Below are 22,450 nucleotides of genomic sequence, written 5' to 3'. Positions count from 1 at the left end.
CACTATTCTTACCAAGATTTAGTATTTTCTTGAATAAATGTTTTTGTTTGCTGTATGCTCTTATGACAATTTCCAGGAACTTTAATGTTTTTTTAAATAACATTTACCAGTTACGGTTGTTTAACTGAGGACTCTGTAGATCTCTTGATGTTGTTATTCCCAAAGCACTGCCTAATTATTTTTTAATGCATGTCTTAAAATACAAGCAATCAGGATCCTTTAAATAAGGCAATATGTTCACAACCTGAAAGAGCTTTCTGCTGCCATCAGTTGATGCAGCATACAGAATAAATAAGCAGTTCTTTAATAGTTATTTGAATATATTCCAGAAGTGAAGAGTGTTTAGAATTCATTTACAAGTGCAGTCTGTTATACCAGTAAATGTTACTTGACCTGGTGTATAAAGTAAATAATGTGTAAGACTTAGTCCTGGAATAGTTTGCTGAATTTCTATTTCCAATTCAGTAGATTAAAAACACAGTTATGAATGGTATAAAGATGTAAGAATCATATTGTGATAAAACCAATCTCAAAAATAGAGTCCAGATCCTTCCCAGATAATTTAAGAATTCAGATGTTTTTCTCAACTTAAACATGAGCTCCACACAGAAAGTATTAAAGATGTCCTTCAATGTGCTACAACTGTATAAAACTCTAGAATATGACCATTAGATGACTACTGTATCAAAATCAACAGAATTTAGAAAACACATCTAATTCTGAAATAAGCAGAAATAAAAAGACAATTAACAAAGGATTATGACTGATCTCTAATCATCATCAGAGTCTGAATCATATTTCTTTCCTCGGATAGTTTTCTTTTCCAGCTTTGTGAAGTTTGTTCCAAATTTCTTTTGGCTTTGAAATGGTGGCTCCATTAAATTTCCACTAAAAATAAAGCAAATTTGAGAACCATTTATTCTTTATGATTTAGTAAAGTTGGTAGACTAAACTGCACAAAAATCTCTTTTCTTCCTCTCTGTAACATATAGAGTAAAATTTTCTTTAACGTGCTGGTGTTAAGGAAGAGGTATATTATTCATACTCATGGTTAATAGTTTTAAACCTCATTTTGTACTACTAAATATATTAGATCAATGTTTTATTTTCTCATTTATGATTAATTACTAATTAAATTTCAGAGGAGGCACCAACAGAATTTCTGACTGAAAGGCATGGAAGGAAATCAGAGTTTCTTCCATCTGTTTTGGATATGCTGAACCTGTATTTGATTCTTTTCACTGTGAGAATGACAAAGGAAAATGGTGTTCTATTTTTGACAGCCTGTTAAGACTGTTAACATCTTTTAATGTTTAGATCTCTACAGACATAACAAAACTCATGGAATTCATTATCATTAACCTTGAATTGGTATGAAACTCTTTTCCATCATGCTTGAAAAATAAGTGAAATGAGATAATTTTTTCTTTCAAAAATATCTGGCAATATTCCCAGCACCTAGATCTCGATTTTGAAATATCATTTGCCACTGAAAGGAACCACCGGTCTTTGGAGAAACAGCCAATTCTAAGGAGAGTACAACATGAGCCCCCCCAAAACATCTTATTTGTACCAGAAAGAAAGTGCTCAGAAGAATTATGGGGACATGTCAAAAGGCTGGAGAAGCCAGCATGAAAGAGGCTCTCACTGGCCAAATATGGGGCAATCTGAGCTTCAAAGTAAATAATAATAGTAACAGACTATAACCCAATGAATAAAATAATCCATAGCCCATTCTAATATAAAAAATGAAAAAGTAAATTAATATAGGATATGGAGAAGCCTGGTAGACAACTGGTTAACCAGTGCTCAGTTATCACCACCAGAAATAAGACAAACCACCACATGCCTCCTGATATGGTGCACTGAGAGGGAACAATACAACATCACTTTCATAACATACCTGTGAAAAAACGCATAATCTGAATCTAATCTTAAAACGTTAGACAAATCCAAATCAGGAGATGCTCTATAAAATAACTAGCTTGTACTCTTCAAGAATATCCGAGTATTGAAAAATAAAGGAAAAGTATCAAGTTGTTAGAGGTTAATGGAAACTAAAAACACACAGTAACTACATACAACACATTTTTTGATATGGAGGACATTATTGGGACAATGGTAGAATTTAAATAAGGTCTGTAAATTACATAATATGTCCTGCTTTAGTAATTGTATTGATTATATAAGAAAATGTTCTTGTTCTTAGGAAATACACATGGAAATATTTAGGATTAAAGGGACAACACATCCACCACTCCCACTCATATGGTTCTGAGAAAAATTTACATGTATCTAGAAAGAGAATGATAAAACAAATAGAAAATGTTTAAAATTGGGGAATATGGGTGAAAGGTATATGATAATTCTTAGTACTACTTTCCAACTTGCTTCAAGTTTGAAATCATTTCAAAATAATTCACTAAATATTAATATTTTATTTAATATTAAGAAAATAAACTCCAAAATCAATTTCTACAATGTAGGAATGATTTAGGCATATGTAGGAGAGATTTAGAGAAAAATGGGGAGGGGGAGTGAAAAGACGAGAGAACTTTCCACTTATTGAAAGGCACTATGACTGTGGAATGATAATTCCACAATTATTGCACAATTTTACCTGCTATTTTTGAAAATCAAGAACAGGCACAAAAGACAAGATGATATGCTCTGATAAATTATTTGTCTGGAGAAGTGGACAAAGAGATGAACGAAAAATGGAAGATGGATTTTAAACTATTTTCAAACTGAGACTGTTCCCCTTAGAAAGTAATTTAAGCGAAGCACAGAAATGAGATTCTATATATTTTATCAGATTCTACAAGTGAGGCAGGAATATCCACAGTAAAAATCTAATGTTTAAAAACACGTCATTAACAATTTTAGAAATCTGGTTTAAATCAGGGAAGAGTCAATTCTGGAGTGTCACTTTGGCTTTCCAGATTAATAGAGAATTAGATTCAGTAGGTTCTGTTAGGTTGAAAACTTTTATAGCCAGGTGTACTCCAAGATTCAATATCTATAACTGTGATTTTGTTGTAAGATCATGCTAACAATAATGTACACTTTAAGAAATATGCTTTTCCTTTGTGAAAGTTTTTCTACATCTCAGCCAAAAGATCCTAGTTCCATAAAATAAATGTTAATATAAAAAAATCCTCTCTAAAAATATTGACTGAATATGCGAATTAAAATAAATCTATTGTTTGCCAAGTTACCTGTAATTAAGAATATCGGAACAACCAAGCCTCCACTCTAAAGTTTCTGTGGTGAAGTCATCTGTATTTCCTAGGTCAGTGAATCCAACAACATAATCTTGTGTTTTCCCATCTTTTACCAGTGCTAGTGTAGGAATGACTTTGATACGCAGTCTCTCACAAAGGAAAGGTGCTTTTTCCACATTCAGCTTCAAAAATTTGGTCTCAAGATGTTTCTTGGACAGTATCACCAAATGTCTGTCTAGTATTTTACACCTGTAAAAAACAACATATAGACAATCAAAAGCTAAAGCAACAGATTTCTTGTTTAAAATAACTATCATTAATATTTATGGTACATCTAATTTTACAGTTTTTTTGGCTGAGTCTCATAATTTGGCAGCCAACCTATGCCTGTGTCAGATGACCTCATTTCCACCTCACAGGTTAGCTGTCTGATTATGAGGGGTACAAAAACAGTCAGATTTGCCCTAACTATATTTATAAAAAACAAAATATTCAATATATGCCTTAAGTTATAGATAGTTCATGAAGTCATCATGTTCATGGTAAGAACAAATTGTCATTTCTGTATGCATGTTTCCTGGTATCTCATACAGGGAGCTCGAAGGATGACAAATTTTAACTTGCCAGAACCCAGAAGAGACTTTCCCGAGTTAGAAATGTACATACAGTGCCATATTTGAAAGTCATTAAGAAAGACTGAACAGTGTCACTGAGAAGGAACACTTCCGTGTAACCTGGTCAGTCAGAAGTATATTAAGGACAAGGGCTATAAATATGGTCATTGAGGTTCTAAAGAAATGAAAAGTATCACTAGTAACTTTTATGAAGCCACCTTCTACTGAAGAAGAAAATGGAAGTGACATTTTCTTTAAATTAAAATGTATTTTAAACTACTCAATCCTCTAGTGTTTCTGAAACAGTTCTTAACCGTAGGTCTTCACTACTATCAACTTTTAAAACATACATGTGAATCAACATTCTCGGGATGGAGCTGGGAAACATGCAGGTGACGCTCATGCCCAGAGAAGTCTGAGAACTACTGCTTTACTTTTTTTTTAATTTTTCTCTTTTTTTTTTTTTTAAAGATTGGCACCTGAGCTAACAACTGTCACCAATCTTTTTTTATTTATCTCCCCAAAGGCCCCCAGGACATAGTTGTGTATTCTAGTTGTGAGTACCTCTGGTTGCATTACGTGGGACGCCGCCTCAGAACGGCTTGACAAGCGCTGCCACGTCCGCGCCCAGGATCCGAACCCGCGAAACCCTGGGCCAACGAAGCGGAGTGCGCGAACTTAACCACTCGGCCACGGGACCAGCCCCGAGAAACACTGCTTTAGCTAAGACACCAAATGCTCCAGAGCTGTTTTTACTAGTAGGCTTTTGGGGCACTTCTTGGTGTAGTTTTTCCTGAATTTGGTTTGGGTCCATAGTGTTTCTTATAACCTTGATGCCTCATCACTTTCCCTCTGAACGTATCTTTTCATATATCATCTCTGTAGTGCAGCAATGAGATTTTAGTGAAAAATGGTATGAGAGAAGAAATTAACAAATGGTTTTTGAATGAAGCTCAAAACAAATGATGAATCAACTGATATATGAGAATATGTTCTTGCAAATTTGTACATAAATTAACTCCATGGTTTTACTCGAGTAATATGAAACCTATTTTAAATAAGTCTATGTGCCATTTGCCAATTAATCCATTTAGTAAATTGCAGAAGCAGCAGTCATGGTGTAGTTAAAACAGCATGAGACTAAAAACCTCGATTCAAATCCTCTTTTATCATTCATTAGCTGAGAGACATTAGTTGAGTTACTTAATCTCTCCAAGTCTTGGTCTGCACACAAGAAGCATAGGAGTTATATCTACTCACCTCAAAGGGTCATTGTGAATGTTCCTGGATTTTATACATGAAAGCATCCAGCCCACTATGTGCTAGGAACTCTGGTACATAAATATATATACATTCACTGATGATGTAAACTTTGATTTTTCAGTTTTGTTTGAACGTAAGTACTGTTAGTGCTGCATTGTTTACATATCCATCAAATGTACATACATAGTATCCAGTATGTGTCAGCCATTGCTGTTCTAGGGCTAGGAATCCAGACCACAGTGGGCCACAATACAGGTAAACTCCCTACCTTCACAAAACTAACAATCTAGCAGGCAAAGACATTTAATAAACAAGTGAACAAACAATAACCTTATAGATTGATAGGGTACCAATAAACCACCTCATCACATACGTCAGAGGTTGGCAAGTTAAGGAATGCGTGCCCAGGGGAGATGACAGTGTACCACAATGGCAGAGGATTTCCTTGATTCTCTTTTACCTTCCTAATCCCCTCTCCCACTTTCCCTTATAGGAGATTTCACCATCTCAAAATTTTCTTTCATTTTTATTTTCTTAGTCAATAAATCCCAGGCGATCAATCTCTGAAAGGGGTTAACTAATAACCAAGTTGTTGCACAGTGAGGGTAAGACAAGGGCCAGGCATGCTATGCAAATGAGAGAAGTGGGCAGGGCTGAGACGACAGGGAATGAGAGACTGTACAGTGGAGTGTCTGTCCGTCTAAGGGAGGCAGCTGTCACTCAGCATCAGCAAATTGCTTTCATACTGAGTTCTAGGTCTGTTATTATCAAGTTTTGTAGTTTTTTAAAAAAATTCTGAAATCAAGATTTTTAAAAATGAGGTCTCTCTAAATTTTTAAATGTTGGCAACTAATCAAATTTTGGGGCTTAAAAAAGAAAAGGCTTGAGTCGTCTGGCTTAAGTCATAACCTCTTGTGGGGGTATTTTCTTTTTACAAGGCATCTGCCTCCACAGAATGGTGTGCAGACATGGGTTGGTCTAAGAGAAATCACTTTCTTCTCCTTCCAGCCACGCCTAGCAGTCCCAACTGTGCTTCTGGTGAAAGGCTCAAGCCATTGTCTCCCCATGAGCTGCTAGCTGAGAAGGAGTGAATGAATTCAGAGCGGGTATTCAAGGTGTTGATGCCCATTCCCAACACTGTGGCTATATCATAATAGTAGGAAAAAAAAAGTAGAAATAATTTCTGTTGCATTCATAAAAAAATTAAGCGTCTATTTCTAAAATGTTTTTAAGGTTAGCTAGTGAAAATATAATTCAGAAAATAGCCATTTCTCTGGAAATATTCTTGATTTTCAATAAAGTTCATTTATACTTTTGTATGTCACTGGTTTTTAAGGTAACCTTTAAAATAACAATTGCTTAACTTTAATGTACAGACTTCTATAGTACAGACTTCTATTACTTCTAGGAAGTAGTTCCTTTTATTTTTCTTAATTTCTCTATTAAGTCAGTATACCTCTATTCAAAGATCTCATCATGTTTAAAAAAGTCACTGATGGAAACAGTTACCTGAATGTGGAGTCTCTGTAGAAATGGCAAACCACTTTTTTACTCTCCTTTACTTCTTGAAAAAAGTCTCTCTCGCTAGGGATTTCTCTGTATTCTCCATGTCCTTTTGAAAGCCATTCCTAATTTGAAGAAAAGGGAAATATTACACATTTGTAATATCTCTTTCAATACCACTTTACATTTTGTGTGTAAACCACCATAATAGTTTCTAATGAAGTCGATTTTGTTTTCTAGATTAATAAATTCCTTTTATTGATTTGCTTTCCTATGTATCTAGTATCCATGGAAAAACAGTCTATGGGCAGTAATTATCTCCATAGCATGGCTCATATTTAAGACAACTATCTGTCTTGGTAACTTGAAACATGTATGTTTTCTTAGGACTTTGAAAATAAAAATTTAGACTCAAGAGACTTAGAATGTAATCATCTATTTAATTTCTTTGCACTCAAACTACTAAAATCAGAAGCATTTGATCTGAGTCACTACAAAGTTTTTAAAACTAATGCTCATGAGGTAAAGTCAGTTTCTGGGGATCAGGGAAGGGGGAGAGGGGTTACTGTGGTTCTGAAGCTGTGTGCTCTTGATGATTACCCCAGAGAGGCAGGAACCTTCCTATACTCGCCACCAACGGGTAACATCCTAGGAAGAAAAAGTTGTCTCCTCAGACGGTGTCCAGAAACAATTAAGATCTCACAGGTCATCAATCCAACTTCCCAAACCAGTATCTCAACCCTTATCAACCACGCCTGTCAGACCTTTCGGCTTCTTGAACCTTTCTGGTGGCAGGACACTTATTGCCTCAACTGGAAGCTTGTTTCCTTTTCCAGGCAGCTGGTTTTAACAAAAAGAGCACCGGGCCTGCAGGCAGAGGCATGGGCTCAAATGCCTTCTACCACTTATTAGGCTATGAATTCTAATAACCTCTCTGAGTCTCAATTTCCTCATTTGTAAAGTAGAAATCATAAAGCAACTATCTCATTGAGTTGTTATGAAAACAGAAAATCAACATGAAAATAACTATAACAGTGTCTGGCACATGTGCTTAAAAAGCATTTGTACACGTATTCTCTAATTTTTAGAAAGGTCGTCTCACACTGAACTGCAATATATCCGTAACTTTGGTCTGTGGATCCCAGCTTGGACCTAAGATTAGAGAGAAAACTTCTAATCTCTCTTTCACACGTCTGCCCTTCAATACCTCGTCTTGCCTATGTCCTCCCTTCCCTAAATTGAACATTTCCATTTCCTTTTGACTGTTTCTCATATGAAACGATTTCTAGACTTCTTACGCTCCTGGTTGTCCTCCTCTGAACATAGTCTAACTCCTCCACGTCCCTTTCAAATGTGGCATTAGTCTGAATGCAGCCCTCCAGAAGCGATCCAACTAGAAAGGAGCAGGGGTGCCAGCTGCCCTCCTCCTCTGGACTTAAGCTAACACAGCCCAGACTGCATTCATGGTTTTGGTATCCATTTCAGATTCGCTTACACTGAGCTCACACTCACAAGAGGCCCTGATATATTCTCCTTTGGTGACATTTCTTTGGTAAAGCTTCTATAAACAGTTTAAACTCTCAAATACAATTCCTTAATGACATGACATTTCATGACTCCTTTCTCGGTTCACCAACGACATGTGCCCTTAAAAAAAGAGTATTTTTCTGTTTTTTAAAAAACTGCTATTTCTTTTCATTATTTATTATCATGTGTTTAACCAACAGGCTGAAGACCTGAACTGTCCAAGTTCCTTAGACGGAGGCAAGCCCACTCTGAACCTCCAGCAATGCGCAGCTTCTCTCCCAAGACGCCGCATGGCTGCACTCTCAGTACAGTTCCTCTCACAGAGCATGTGCTCCACAGGTATCTGCTGAATGGATTCGGCAGGATGGGCACAGTTAACAGTGCAGCCTGAGCCTCCCTGAGGCCCGGCAGGTGGGCAGCCCCTGGCTCTCACTTCATGGCTATCACCCAACCCTCTGGCGGGCTCTTTCTATTTCTCACCTTGTCTTTCTGCTCCATACTTAAGTCCTACATCTCTAGCTGCTCTAACAGCAGGTGGGTGTTTGGTTGACTGAGGAATACTGATTAGCATAGGCCAATTAAATGCTTATATCACTGCATACACTGATTTCCCCAATACCCTCATGGATCAGAAAATCAGAATTACTATACATCTACATTACTCTTTCAAAAAGAGCATCTATAAAAACCATTAAGGCTTCTTACTTACTTCTTCAGAAAACATTTTAATAAAAAAAATCTATTAAAATGCAAATGAAAGCTCTAAAATAAAACCCTCTGAGTTACTCCATGATAAATTCATTTTAAATTGACTTGTATATTAATAAAGCCCTAAAGTCTCCTTGCTTCAGTTGGTTTTTAATTATAAATATTCAGACTATTGTTTTTAACTGCTGCAACTTCATTTAAGACATTAATGTATGTCCCTCAATGCAAATCCAGTAGATTCAAAGTCTTTCTACAAAAATATCCTAGTCAGGACAACCTTAAAAAGAGGTTTAGCATTAGCAATTAGTAGTGTACTTAACTGTGATCATGAAATATGAGTTTGTAGCAGAATCTCATCATATATTACCTTAAACAATTAATACCATTATATTAAGAAAAGTAGACTGGTTTCAAAACTATATATATATATATATATTCAAAACAATATATATATATACACACACACACACACACCCCCATTTTAGACAACTCAAGATATAAAAATTAGAACTCAGTCACATTTAAAAGATTCTTTTTTGTTGCAATTCTAAACAGTGATGGTGTAAATGTTATCAAAGAGACACTATAGCAGCACAAACAAAATTTCCTGTTTCTTCAGAAAAGTTAAAGCTTATGCTTTACTCACAGCCAACTGAAGAGGAACCAGAGTTGGTGACAATGTATTTCAATGTAACTTAAACCAATGGAAACATTTTTTAATCAAAATTCAATTTGCAGAATTTAACCCAGTTGGCTTTGATCAGAGTCTACAAGTCCGTTACACACTTACACTCTAAGAAACCAATAAGCATAGAGCTGTGGCCACCTTTCTTTGTGACACAGCATGCATTCTTTTGAATAAATAAGCCACATAATTAAACATTGCATTGAAAACGACTGAAGTAAAACTTTCTTTAATGTAAGTTGCCTTACAGCTCTTTTCCAGTTTGCTTTGAGCACAGCTAAAGTATGACAGGCTTTACTACTACCTGGAAGGGAAACCACTGACTCCTATTGCTCCTAGCGTTCTTCCTAGTCCACTCTTGTCTCAACCATGCAAATCTGAGCTCAGAAAATGATCTTGTGCACACGTTTGTCTTACTTGACTGTGGATTAACATACTGATCAGGCTAACTAAGTGTCTTTAAAACTGATCTTTTTCTGGAGCAAATTTTTAACAATGATAGGTACTTTGAGGTCAAAAACACCCTAAAAATGAGGATTGAAATGTAACTACTGCAGCACACATATATATAAGTTGTTAGGAGCATACTGTTATAGCAATTTCAGAAAGCAGGGCAGAGAGGTTACTTGTTTCTGCTGTTGAGCTTTCCTTAGTGCCTCAAGTCTCTTTTCTTTGAGGCGTTCCAATTCATCTTCGTCCATCTGATCCAGTTTCTGAATTTCAGAATCCAAATGTTCTTCCACTAGTTTGGTAGTCTGAAGCAACTGATTCTCCAAGACTTTTGAAAACATGTCAACAGATGCATTAGCTTCCATTTTTCTAAATGGTACGGTTCAGCCTTGGTGCTGGGGAGAAGGTTTATAAAGTTAGGGGGAAAAAAGTACAAACACTAAGTAAAATTTTCTCTCTTATTTTCAAAAATTCTAGCAAGTGTAATTTGTAGTCCACAAAGAGTTCTGCTGACAACCAAGCACTTCATGTTACGCTTCAGAATTTTTAATTAAGTGTTTTTCCAATTTAATTTTCAATAGGTTATAGTTACACCACTCAGCAACTACTTAGAGCAAAGTTTAGGTGCTTCTGACCTAGTGTGCGTTTTACTACACTAAAACAAAGACAAGTCTTTAACACCATCACCAGACCAGAGAGAAATGAGTAGGTGCAGTCACACTTAGTGGCATACACTGACCATCAGCATTCCCTACCAAGGGGAAGTAAAGCAGAAACGACTGTGAACAATGGCAAAGTTTAACTGCAGTGAGATTTTACACAAACATACACGTAGCAAACTTGGCTTCAGTAAAGAGCAGAGTTGAGTAAAAGATGTATTTTTCCTGGTCTCTGCCTAAATGATTTTCATTTCTTGAACTCCTAAAAGAGGTTATTACAATTTATGTAAAGAACAGCGCCTCATGTTGCCTAAGCTTTAGTTTCCATTCCTGTTCTCCGATTACCTAACAAAATCCACGAGGCCACAAAGACTGATATTGGTATTGACTTACTGACAATCAGTGTTCTTGACTTTGATGTAAAACAATTTAACACTCTAAACATTAAAAAGAATATTGATTTTTTTCACCACTCCTCTATGTAAAATACGACTTTAAAAACAGAATCTAATTCAGATTAGAAAGGAAGATTGATCTCAATTATATATTTTTAAAGAAAACTATTACTTTCTACCAGCAACAATCAGATGGCAATTTTACGTGTACCCCTGGGTTATTACCACAGAAACATGAATTATAGCTTGCCTGTCAAAGCAGGAGGCTGCTGCATCTCAATTAACTATGATATATCTGCAAATACTACTGAAGCACTTTAAAAAATCTGAATAAACTGTGAACTCATTCACCCAGCTTTTGACACAGTCTGGCCCATACAGACGCTCTATAAATGTAGAATCGAAGAGAAATAGTCTTGTTGCAAACTTCACTTCTGATTCCTTTTTCTTCGCAGGAAAACCAGTTGAAAAGCATACTTGATTTCACCTTTGTACCCTCAGAACTAGCAGTGCTTGGAACGCAGCAGGTGCTCAAAAAATACTGAACATTGAATAAACACGTGCCTAGCTTAAGTTTCAAAGTTTTGTCCCAAAACTTTAAGTTTCAAAAGTACTTCTGACTTTAAAAAACCAAATAGTAAGTTCCTCTTAAATGCTACAAAATTTTAAAGCTTTTAAATACTTCTTTAAAATATTTTTAAAGAAATATTTAAATTTTAAATATTTCAAACACAGTAAGAATTTCACACGCTCTACCTCCCAAGAAAAATGTTAGTAGGACTGTGACCCTCTGTACAGGTGCTGGATGAGGCAGAAAACCGGATATTAAACAATGACTTGCACATCAGAACCTGTTCTTACTAGGGGCATAGCTGATGCCTATCCCTGGAGTTTTATAGCATGAGCCCAGAATTTAATGCTGAGCAGAAGCGATTAACAAGAGCTGTTCTGGGGGCAGGTGGTGGCGTTCACCACACTCAGAAAGGGCAAAGGTGATGGTGTAGGATCCTGATAACTTTTCATTCTTCAAACCACAAGCCTCTGACTCTTCCCTTTTTCAGTTCAAACGGAACGTTGGAAAGGGACTTGTTCTTAAATTACCTAACCATTTCCTTGATGCCTCTACGTGCGGCCGTCAAAACAACCAAGGAGCCTTATCCTTAACTGCACCTCAGGTACCTTCCCAAAAGCATCCCAGCCACTCCCTGAGCCCCCAGGGACAAACGAGGGCAGAGTTCAGGCAGCCCCGCTTCAACGCCGCCCGGGGCGCATGCGCCAAAGCCTCCCCCGCGTCAGTGACACCCGCGCCTCGGCCGCGCCCCTCCCCCGCCCCGGCCGGATGCTGAGTGGCGGTGTGTCCACTAGCACCGGGAAGCGGTGGCTGGTCTTTTTACACTGCCCTCTGCCTCACCTGAGCTCTCGGTGATACCTGAAAAGTGGGGAACCAGTACCTCCAGAACACCAGTCCACTCCGCCTTCAGCCTCGTAGCAGCTGCCGCTGGCGGCGAACCGGTCCGTCACTTCCGCCTCCTTATTGGCTGCGGCCCTCACGCGATACAACCTGGGACGCCCGAGGAAGGCGGCGGTGGGGGCGGGGGGGGGGGGAGGGAGGGCGTGTGGCGAGCGCTTCTGCGCCTGCGCCTCCCCACCCCCGTCCCCAGGCCGGAACCCCAGCTTTCTGATCCTTTGCCTCTCTCCGGTGAACTGCGGAGCGGGCAAGCGGGCAAAGTATGCTGGGAGTGGTAGTTTCGTAGTGCTCAGCCCGGAGTTGTCAGACTTTTTTAGGCTGACTCTCAGTACACGTAATGTTACGTCAGAAATGAGACATCTGCGATCTCGCTCGAGTGACGTGCCAACTTCTTTTCCATTCTGTTTATTGAACACTTACCTTTTTTAAAGAGTTGAAGCGTAACTTATACAGCATGGCTAGTTTTTACATAGTTAACACCTGTAATGTCACCGTCCAGATCCAGATATAGATTTTCGCCACCCTAGTAGGTCCCTCGTGACTTCCCTAACACAAATTTTTGGAACTTACTGTCACTTTGAATGCAAAGATTAAGATCTATTTGGGGGAGTTAATGGGTGTGTTCTTGTTTTATGGTTTTGTGTGTGTGTGTGTGTGTGTGTCACTGTGCATACTTCATCATTCATGGACGTTACTGAGAGGCCTCATTTTGTCCTGGATTCATCTCTCTTGGGAACACCGAGGGCGTTCGTCATTGGTCCACTGGGGTTCTTTACTGAACTTCGTGCCTCTGAGAATACCAAGGTACAGAGGTTGAAAGGTGGAAGGTTTACTTCTGAACCGACCTCCAAACCCCCAAGTCTGCGTCCCCCGGTAGGGAGGGGCTGTCGTGGGGTATCTTCAGCTTCATTGTTCACCTCCGGGTTCTAGAACCTGGAAACCGCGCGGGCGTCGGTGCGCAGCGGACGCTTGCGGGAAGGGGGCGCTCGGGCTCCCGCCTGAAGGGCGGGTCAACTGGAGACGCTCTACACGAAGCGCGGCTCTCGATGAGCCGCGCCCTGCGTCCCCACGCCGAGGCGGCGGGGCGATGCGCTTGCGCATTGAGAGTTCACACCATATGTGCCCTGTCTCAGTGCGCGGGTCTGTGGAGAGCCGGGTGCGAGAGGCGGCAGCGCCGTGGGGACGAAGCCGAAGGGGGCCCAGAGTCGGCCGGGGGACAGTGGGTCTGTGAGAGACCGAGTGGAGGGGCTGGGGCCACGAGCGCCGCTGTCACGCGATGGGGAAGAAGCAGAAAAACAAGAGCGAAGACAGGTAGCAGTGGCTGGGTCCGCACGGCGGCGGCCGGTGCGGCTCGGTGGGTCGTGTGGGTCCCGCCGGCGCGGGATGGACCGGGGTCGAGGCATCCGACCGGCCCCGCGGGGCTCCGGGCCTGGGCGCAGAGTGGGCGGCGGGCGCGGAGGGCCTCGGCGGGGCGAGTTCTCCGAACCGAGACTCAGTCCCACCGCTTCCCCTCGCCCGGCCTGGAGAAAGAGGGGTCCCCGGCCTGAGGAGCGGGACGGTTGTTTTAGGGTTCCCGGCCCCGCGGGGAGGGACGCGGGCCTCGGGCTGCCCGGCCAGCCTGGCCTTGACGGGTGGCTGTTGTTTTGCGGCGGTTCTGTCGGCGAGGGTCAGAAAGAGTTCTTTTTATGCCTCTGTACGCACGAATACTTGGAGAGAAGGGAGTTCGAATGTGGTGTACCCAGAGCCAGGTTTTTCCCTCTGAGCCGCTCGGGTACGTCGGCGTTACCGGGGGGTGTTGAATAGCTAACTCCCACGTAAGTTTCTACAATTTGGATACAGTTCTCAGTTATTTAGGGGCTGATGGTCTGGACTCCACGCTTTTCGCTTGCTTTCTTCCGGCCTGTCTTTTGGTCATTTCTTTACTCGCTAGCACCTCCCCTAAGAAAGGAGGAGATGAAACCAACCAAGGTTGCTCTTTTCTAACCTCTTAAAAAAGGCTTTGGCGGGGAGGGAGTGTAAGGGTGGATGTAGAGTTACGTACTCTCGAGATTTTTGGAATATTTGTGTGTCACATTCGATTGAGTTACCCTTCTCATTGAAATAGTTTACTTCCCGGCAGTGGACAACATCTGTTACTTTTCACGTTGGTGTACTACTCACCAAACTTAGTTCAAATACTAGACGGAGAGTAAGGTAAATTCAAAAAACGAAAAGCATAAATAACAACCTGTGCCAGTTCATCATTCTCACTCAAAAAACGGATATGTGGTCTTGAAGTTTAAATAAGATCACTAATTATACGTTGGAATCCTGGATCATTTCCTCACCTGGCACTCACCTAGCTGCCGAGTGGAGTTAAAAGGCACCAAGGTGAATCTTGTATTTCAGCTAGAGGTCTACTGGAGGAAGTTAATTGGTTTGAAGAATAGAACTTGTTAATCAAAACAGATAAAAAAAATAAGCAGAATTCTGGGTGATTTAATGGGACAAAAATTTCTCTACTTTTGACAGGATTTTTTTGATGCATAGGATACTTTTTTCCCCCAACCATATAAAAAAAAAATATATAGGTAATAAAGCTTCATGTACCCATTGCCCAGCTTCAACCGTTGTTATCACGTGACCAATCCTGTTTTGTCCACCTGCTGGATATTTTAAAGCAAATCTCAGAATCCCTTCAGGTGTTAAGTCCTTTAAGTGTATCTGAAAGATAAATGCTTGATGGAAAAAATAACCACAACGTTATTATCAAGCCTAAGGAATATTAACAGTGACTTCTTAAATATTATCAAGTATCCAGTTTTCTAATTTCACTGATTCTTATTTAAAAAAGTGTTTTTTTGTTTGGTTCAGGATTACAGAAGTCTGTTTTTTAGATGAAAAAGTACAAGTATGTGTTATTCTTTTACTTACAGTTTTTACTTTCCAGACTCTTTGACAATGGAAAAAAGCTATTCAGAAGGGAGGTACTTATTCTTGTCTGTGTATTTCTAGAGAAAAGTGAGTTTCTCTTATTAATTTGTAAAGATTTTCATGGGTGATATAAAGTTTAAATTGCAGACAGTGGAGCCTTATTGTTAAATGTTGGTTTGGTAGTGTAGAAGGAATGTTACTGGGTTTTTTCCCCCCTCAGACTAATCTGTAGTCTTTATTTTTTGGCTCATGATGAAAGTGGTGGCAACGTAATTGAAAAACATAATTTATTTTCTCATATGCCAGTATCAAGGTTTTGTTTGTTTTTAATGCTTCATGGACTCCTTTGCTTGAACGTTTTTCATGTTGTGTCTAAGAAATACTCAGGTTTTGCAGAGGGCTCCCTTTGACTAGAACTGCATGGCCTTTTTACTTTGGCGTTCCGTATAAGATATTTTAGAGGAGGGAGAGAGGGGCAGGGAAGTTCCACTGTTTTGTGAGTTTGCTTTGACCTTTTGTTTGTTTGTTTATTTTGGTACAAAATAAATTATTTCTGATTAAATTTTAAAGGCCTAGAGAACAAAAATATTCACTCCCCAAAGTGTCAGTTAAGCCACAATTTTGTCCCTTGGTGGCTCCCATAAGTGCTTCATTCCATTGGTTAATGATTAAATTTTATTATTTCACTACTATCCTCCTGTATCCTCTAGTTTCTTCTCTTACTAGATTTTCAAGTCCCTTCTGTGTTAAACTGAACAAACTATGCCTTAGTACAATAAATTGCTTTCTTAAAAAAATAATTTCCAGAAAATATAATGTCACCACAGGTCACCAGAAGAATACAAAAACCAAACAAGCTTACTTGTGGAAGAGGAAGTTCAGTAAAAAGTGACCAAAAGTTGGGGTATATTAACTTAATGTTGTATATTTAAATAGTACTATCTTCAAGGATATTTGGAATATTTATGAAAGGAACAAAAACACAGACTGGGAAGAAAGTCTAGAAGGAGAAAGTCATACCTTAGGATTAATATTCTCGTTTGTGTAAAATGAGATATTTATCTGGTTTTACTCTTGTATGAAGACCCCTACTTTAAAGATTTTGCATTCATCCTACTTCCCAAGCTGTCCTAAGCCAAGCATGTTTCAGGTCAGGTAGAACTGGGTGAGAAATGAACAGCTGCTTTGTGAGTTAAGATAAGGCATTGGGCCACTTTTCAGTTTTTGGAGAGAACATAAAACACTTGACTGTTTTAATCCTTATATGTAATCAATCATTTAAATTTCTTAACCACTCAATTTTCATTTAAATTTAGATTTTTTTATTTTTATTTATTTTTGCTAAGGAAGATTCACCCTGAGCTAACATCTGTGCCAATCTTCCTCTATTTTTCAGTATATGGGCTGCCAGCGCAGAGTGGCTGATAACAGAGAAGTGTAGGTCCACACCCAGGAACTGCGAACTGAACCTGGGCCGCCAAAATGGAGCATGCCAAACTTAACGACCAGGCCACTGGGGCTGGCCCAGATTTTTTTATTTACTCTGAGTGTCTAGTTTTGTTCAGATAGCATATATTTTGTTATATCACACTATAGTTTTTTTTAAAGTATGGTTTTGTTTAAAGACTAAGTTGTAGAATTTTGTTCCAGCTTGTGTAATTCTGAGAATGAGATTTTGATAGGATGTTAAGCAAATTTTCCTGCCTTTTTTCAGTTGATTGGGGAAACTCTTTATAAGACAAAGGATAAGATTTAATATCTACAGATCATACAAAATCTAAGGCAGTATTTTCATTCCTTCCTATAACTTTCCCAGTCGTCAGTTTACACGATGGGACCTTATTTTAGGGGAAACCTGTGTTCCATTTACACAATACAGTGGATGTTCTCTTATGATGTGTGCAGAGGTAAAAAAGGAGCTGAATTATCTAGTTTTTCACAGTTAGCCTCCCATTCATCATTCTGGTTCTCTTTTTTTTTTTGGCTCTCCCAGGTGTGGCAGTTATATTTCAGGTTATAATGGGTCTGCAATCAGGCATGTTTTGGTTAGTGACACACAAATGACTCCTTTTTTCCTCCCTTTCTAACTTATGCCTTGTGACAGATTATACTGCTGCGAAATTATAGTACAAAATATACAGGTATTTTGAACACTTATTAAACAGTATTGAAATAATCACAGTATACCACTTGATGTAGCAGTAACAATATTTACGTAATTTTAATAATGAAAACATTTAATGCAGAACCACTAACCCTGCTATAACTAATTTGAGAATCTGGGAGGAACGGAAAGGCATAAAGATATAAGAACTACTGTGTAACATATAGAAGAGGAAATTGGAATTTAGCGTAATAATGTGCTTGAGGCTTAGAGCCTCTCAGCTGTTAAGCCAAACCTGACTCCAGAACCTATGGTTTTTACTGTGTGTGCTCCCTGATCTAGGAAATCCTGATATTCCAAAATATGGACTTTCCAAAGAAAAATTAATATCTACATAAGATCTTTACTGATGAAGCAACTGTTAAAGATTTTTAAGAACTTAACAAAGAAGGAGGGAGAATAGAAAAACAACCACCATTCAGTATAGGTCATTCAGTGCCAAAATTTCTTTAAAGAATTTCTTTCTCAGGGCCGGCCCCATGGCCCAGTGATTAAGTTTGCATGCTCCGCTGCAACGGCCCAGGGTTTCGCCGGTTCGAATCCTGGGTGCAGACATGGCACCGCTCATCAGGCCATGCTGAGGCGGCGTCCCACATGCCACAACTAGAAGGACCCACAACTGAAAACATACACTATGTACCAGGGGGCTTTGGGGAGAAAAAGGAAAAATAAAATCTTTAAAAAAAAAAAGAATTTCTTTCTCGTTTAACCTTAATTGAATAACTGCCTGTCTCATAGTCTGTGTGTTTAAAGTAAAAGCAATGATGACTTAATGTTTCATTCCTTCCCATTTCAGACATGGTATGTAAAATTTCAGATTGGTGCTTAGAGAAATCCCTACTTTTCATCTAGGAAGCAGTCATGTTTTAGAATCATTGCTATTCAAACCTCCCTTTGGTGATAGAAATATTCTCTCTATTGAGATATAAAATATTTGTTTGGTTTTTCTGTTTCTGAAGCTTCATTCAAACTGTAAACTTTTTATAGCAGTTGATGAAATTGGGGTTCCATTTTTTGGCTGTTATAAATAATACTGCTATAAAAATCCCTGTACAGGTCTTTGTGTGGACATGTTTTCAGTTCTTTTGGGTGTATACCTAGGAGTGAAATTGCTGGGTCATAGGGTAACTCTATGTTTAACTTTTTCAGGAACTGCCAAGCACTTTAACTTTTTTTTGGGAACTGCCAAAGGTGCTGCTCCATTTACATTCCAGCGAAAAATGTATCTGAGTTCTAGTTTCTCCACATCCTCATCAACATTTATCATCATCTGGCTTTTTGATTATAGCCATTCTAGTGGATATGAAGTGGTATTTTGTTGTGATTTTGGTTTGCATTCCTTGATGGCTTAAGATGTTGAATATATTTTCATGTGCTTATTGGACATTTGTATATCTTGTTTGGAGAAGTGCCTATTTAGATCCTTTGCCCATATTTAAATTATTTATCTTTATTATTGAGGATTAGGAGTTCTTTATATATTCTAGATACAAATGTCTTGTCACATATATGATTTGCAAATATTTTCTCCCATTCCATGGGTTGTTTTTATTTTCTCCCACAGGAGGTTGTCTTTTCCTTCCTTTTGTAGCACAGAAGTTTCTAATTTTGATGAAGTTTGATTTACCTATTTTTTTCTTTAGTTGCTTGTGCTTTTGGTGTCGGATCTAAGAAACCATGCCAAACCCAGGGTCATAAAGATTTACTATATTTTCTTCTAATTTTGTGGTTTTAGCTCTTAACATTTAGACCTTTGAGCCATTTTGAGTTAATTTTTGTGTATTGTGTGAGGTAGGGGTCCAACTTCCTTCTTTCCATGTGGATTTTCACTTGTCGCAGCACCATTTGTTGAAAAGATATTCTTTCTCTAATTCCTTGTCAAAATCAATTGACCATACCTGTAGGGCTTTATTTCTGGATTTTCAGTTCTGTTCCGTTGATTTATATGTCACTCCTTAACTGCATTACCTCACTGTTCTTAGTTCTATAGCTTTGTAGTAAGTTGAAATTGTGAAGTGTGATTTCTCTAACTGTTCTTTTTTTGAGATTGTTTTGGCTGTTCTGGGTCCCTTGCAGTTCCATATAGATTTTAGGATCAGCTTCAAAATTTCTTCAAAAAAAAAGGCAGCTGGAATTTTGATTGGGATCATATTTCATCTATAGATCAATTTTTGGAGTATTGCCAATATTAGGCCTTCAGTTCTGTGAATATGGCATGTCGTTCCACTTATTTAGGTCTTCAGTTTGTTTCAGTGATTTTTCATAGTTTTCAGAGTACAAGGTTTGCAACTCTTTCTAAAAATTATTCCTAAGCATCAGTTCTTTTTTATGCTGTTGTCAATGAAATTAGTCATTTTATTTTCAGATTGTTCAATTCTAGTACATAGAAATACAATTGCTTTTTGTATATTGATCTTCTGTCCTGCAGTTTTACTGAACTCATTTATTAGCTGTAATGGTTTTCTGTCGTGTGTGTGTTGATTCTTTAGGATTTTCTGTGTACATGGTCACATCATCTGCAAGTTCAGAGTGTTTCCTCCCTCTTTTGCAATCGAAATGCCTTTTATTTGTCTTGCCTAGAGCTTTGAGTAGATCCTCTGGTACACTGTTGAATGGAAATGGGGAGAGTGGACATCCTTGTCTTTTTTCTGTTCTTAAGGGGAAAAAGGCTTTCAGTTTTTCCCCATTAAGTATGATGTTAGCTGTGTTTTTCATAGATGCCCTTATCAGGCTTAGGAGTTTCCTGTCTACTCCTAGTTTGGGGAGTGTGTTTACCATGAAAAGGTGTTGGGTTTTGTCAAATGCTGTTTCTTCATCTATTGACATTATCATGTGGTTTTTTTCTTTTATCCTATTTATATATGGTGGGTTACATGAGTTGATTTTTGTATGTTGAATCAATCTCGCAATCCTAGGATAGATCCCACTTGGTCATGGTGTGTAATCCTTTTCATATGCTCTTGGATTTGGTTTGCTAGTGTTTGTTGGGGATTCTATTTTTTTACTTTTACTTTTCTGTGTACTTGTTTCAGGTCTATCTTTTGGTAAACAGCATAACATTGAATTTTTATAGAAACATTTTGGTAACATATTTTTAAGAGTTTAAAATCACTTACATTGCTCTTCATTAACGATATATTTGACGTTATTTCAGCCGTCATATTTTTTTTTTATTTGTGCCAATTCTGCCATGCTTTATTTCTATTTAAAAAAATTTTTTTCTCTCTTATCCTGGGTTAGAATTTATATATTCTATTTCTATTTTTTTAAGTGGTTGGACTTGAAATTTTACCTCGTATATACGAAGTCAATATTTAATGCCCTGTAAAACAGTAAAAGGACAGTAGTGCATTTGTCCAATTTTTAGTCTTATATTGTAATCCCCCACTCCAGGTCAGTGACCTTTTACTTAAGGTTGGATGTTACTTTTCTTAAAGGCATTATTTGTCAGGACTCAACCCTACGGAGAAAAAAGACATGTACTCAGTGAATTTTCCATCGTTCTCTTAAGAATTTAATTTGCTCTAAGGTCAAAATGATTATGAAAAATGATTTCCTCTTTTAGACACGTTAATAGCTAACAAAAGTCTTAAATGTTGGGAAGGCATTGTCTTCTCACACTGGAAATTATGAGTCAAAGTACTATGTTATGTAATTCAGGCCAAAGTTTATTTTTTGTTTATACAAGCTTTAAATTTTTTAAATTTAAAAATTTTAAATTTTTATTATAAAAATTTAAGTACTCTGAAAAGTTGAGGGATTAGTATAATGAACTCCCATACAATCATCACCCAGATTTAATCATTACTACCATTTTGCCCCCATTTTTGCTATATGTATTTTATAGACATTGATGTTTTCTCTCTACGTTTCCTTGCATAACCACAACATTCTTATCCCACCCAGTGCAGTTAACACAAATTCTCTTAATACTTAATATCTAGTCTATATTTCCAATCTCTAGCTCCACAGTGACTTTTCACCATTGGTTTGTTCAAACCAGGTTGCAAAGAAGGTTCATGTTGCATTTCATTGTGGTGTAGCTTGTAATTTAATTTTAAAAGTTACACTTTCATTATAGGTATTTGGCTAAAATTATTGTTCTTTTATTCTGTGTAAATCTTGTCTTCATGCTCTCACTTTGAACACTTGGTTATCTTAGCCTATTGGTGATTAGAATGGAGGGGAATTATTAGAGAGACTTATAAGTGGCAACTTGTTCTGTGCTGTTCTTTGGTTTAAGGACAAAATCCTTTTGCAAACCTACAAACTTATCACTCTTAAATGATGAATAAAGTTAAATTCTATTATTTACTCCTATTTGAGTTGGCATGAAATATGTAATCAATTTTGTGAAATTTTTTTGAGGTGAAATTCACATAACATAAAATTAACCATTTTAAATTTACAATTCTTTGGCATTTAGTACATTCACACTGTTACGCCATCTCCTCTATCTAGTTCCAAAACATTTTCAGCACACCTAATGGAGAATCCTGTACCCATTAAGCAGTCACTCCCTGCTTCCCTCTCTTTCAGCCCCTGGAAACCTCTAAACTACTTTATGTCTTTTAATTTCTTTATTCTGGATATTTCATATAAATGGAATTGTACCATCTATGACTGACCTTTTGTGTCTAGGTTCTTGTACTTAGCACAATCTTTTCAAGGTTCATCCATGTTGTAGAAGGTATCGGTACTTCATTTTGTTTTTATGGCTGATTAATATTCCATTGTGTGTGTGTGTGTATATATACACTACATAATGTTTATCCATTTATCCGATGATGGACATCTCAGTTGTTTTCCACTTTTTGTGAATAGTGCTGCTATGAACATTTGTGTACCGGTGTTTGTATGAGTCCTGGTTTTCAAGT

At 38.0% G+C, this 22,450-nt stretch overlaps 2 protein-coding genes across 7 annotated transcripts in view; one reads left to right on the top strand and one right to left on the bottom strand.

The window, feature by feature from the left end:
- Positions 1 to 245: 245 nt before the first annotated feature.
- TXNDC9 (thioredoxin domain containing 9) lies at positions 246 to 12,811 on the bottom strand. Of its 4 annotated transcripts, none has more exons than XM_023618569.2 (5): positions 12,458 to 12,811; positions 10,151 to 10,369; positions 6,611 to 6,729; positions 3,219 to 3,473; positions 246 to 888 (listed from the first exon to the last, which is right to left on the bottom strand). In XM_023618569.2, exons 2-5 carry the CDS (start codon positions 10,337 to 10,339, stop codon positions 771 to 773), a joined length of 681 nt encoding a protein of 226 aa, XP_023474337.1. In that variant the 5' UTR covers positions 10,340 to 10,369; positions 12,458 to 12,811; the 3' UTR covers positions 246 to 770. The 4 variants fall into 4 exon arrangements, with proteins under 4 accessions (XP_023474337.1, XP_023474336.1, XP_023474338.1 ...); XM_023618568.2 differs by having other exon boundaries at positions 12,440 to 12,810; XM_023618570.2 differs by having other exon boundaries at positions 12,480 to 12,801.
- Positions 12,812 to 13,431: 620 nt separating this feature from the next.
- EIF5B (eukaryotic translation initiation factor 5B) overlaps positions 13,432 to 22,450 on the top strand; it is a 74,211-nt gene continuing 65,192 nt past the window's right edge. Inside the window, exon 1 of one of the 3 annotated variants that reach the window (XM_005599796.4) lies at positions 13,432 to 13,807. In XM_005599796.4, coding sequence (XP_005599853.1) covers positions 13,773 to 13,807 — 35 coding nt within the window. In that variant the 5' untranslated portion in view covers positions 13,432 to 13,772. Of the gene's footprint in view, positions 13,851 to 22,450 lie in introns of all 3 variants that reach the window. The other 2 variants (XM_070234755.1, NM_001308310.1) reach the window with 2 other exon arrangements.

This window comes from Equus caballus, chromosome 15 (genome assembly GCF_041296265.1).
Source record: "Equus caballus isolate H_3958 breed thoroughbred chromosome 15, TB-T2T, whole genome shotgun sequence".
In the NCBI taxonomy this organism is placed as follows: Eukaryota; Metazoa; Chordata; class Mammalia; order Perissodactyla; family Equidae; genus Equus; species Equus caballus.
Note: the sequence above shows the minus strand (reverse complement) of the source record. Positions and strands in the feature narration are given on the sequence as shown.

Coding starts and splice junctions, on each gene's coding strand:
- TXNDC9 (XM_023618569.2), bottom strand. CDS start 10,339: ATGGAAGCTAATGCATCTGTTGACATGTTTTCAAAAGTCTTGGAGAAT. Junction 6,730..10,150: donor AAGCTCAACAGCAGAAACAA/GTAACCTCTCTG, acceptor TCTTCAAATTAG/GAATGGCTTTCAAAAGGACA. Junction 3,474..6,610: donor TACAGAGACTCCACATTCAG/GTAACTGTTTCC, acceptor TGTTTTTTACAG/GTGTAAAATACTAGACAGAC.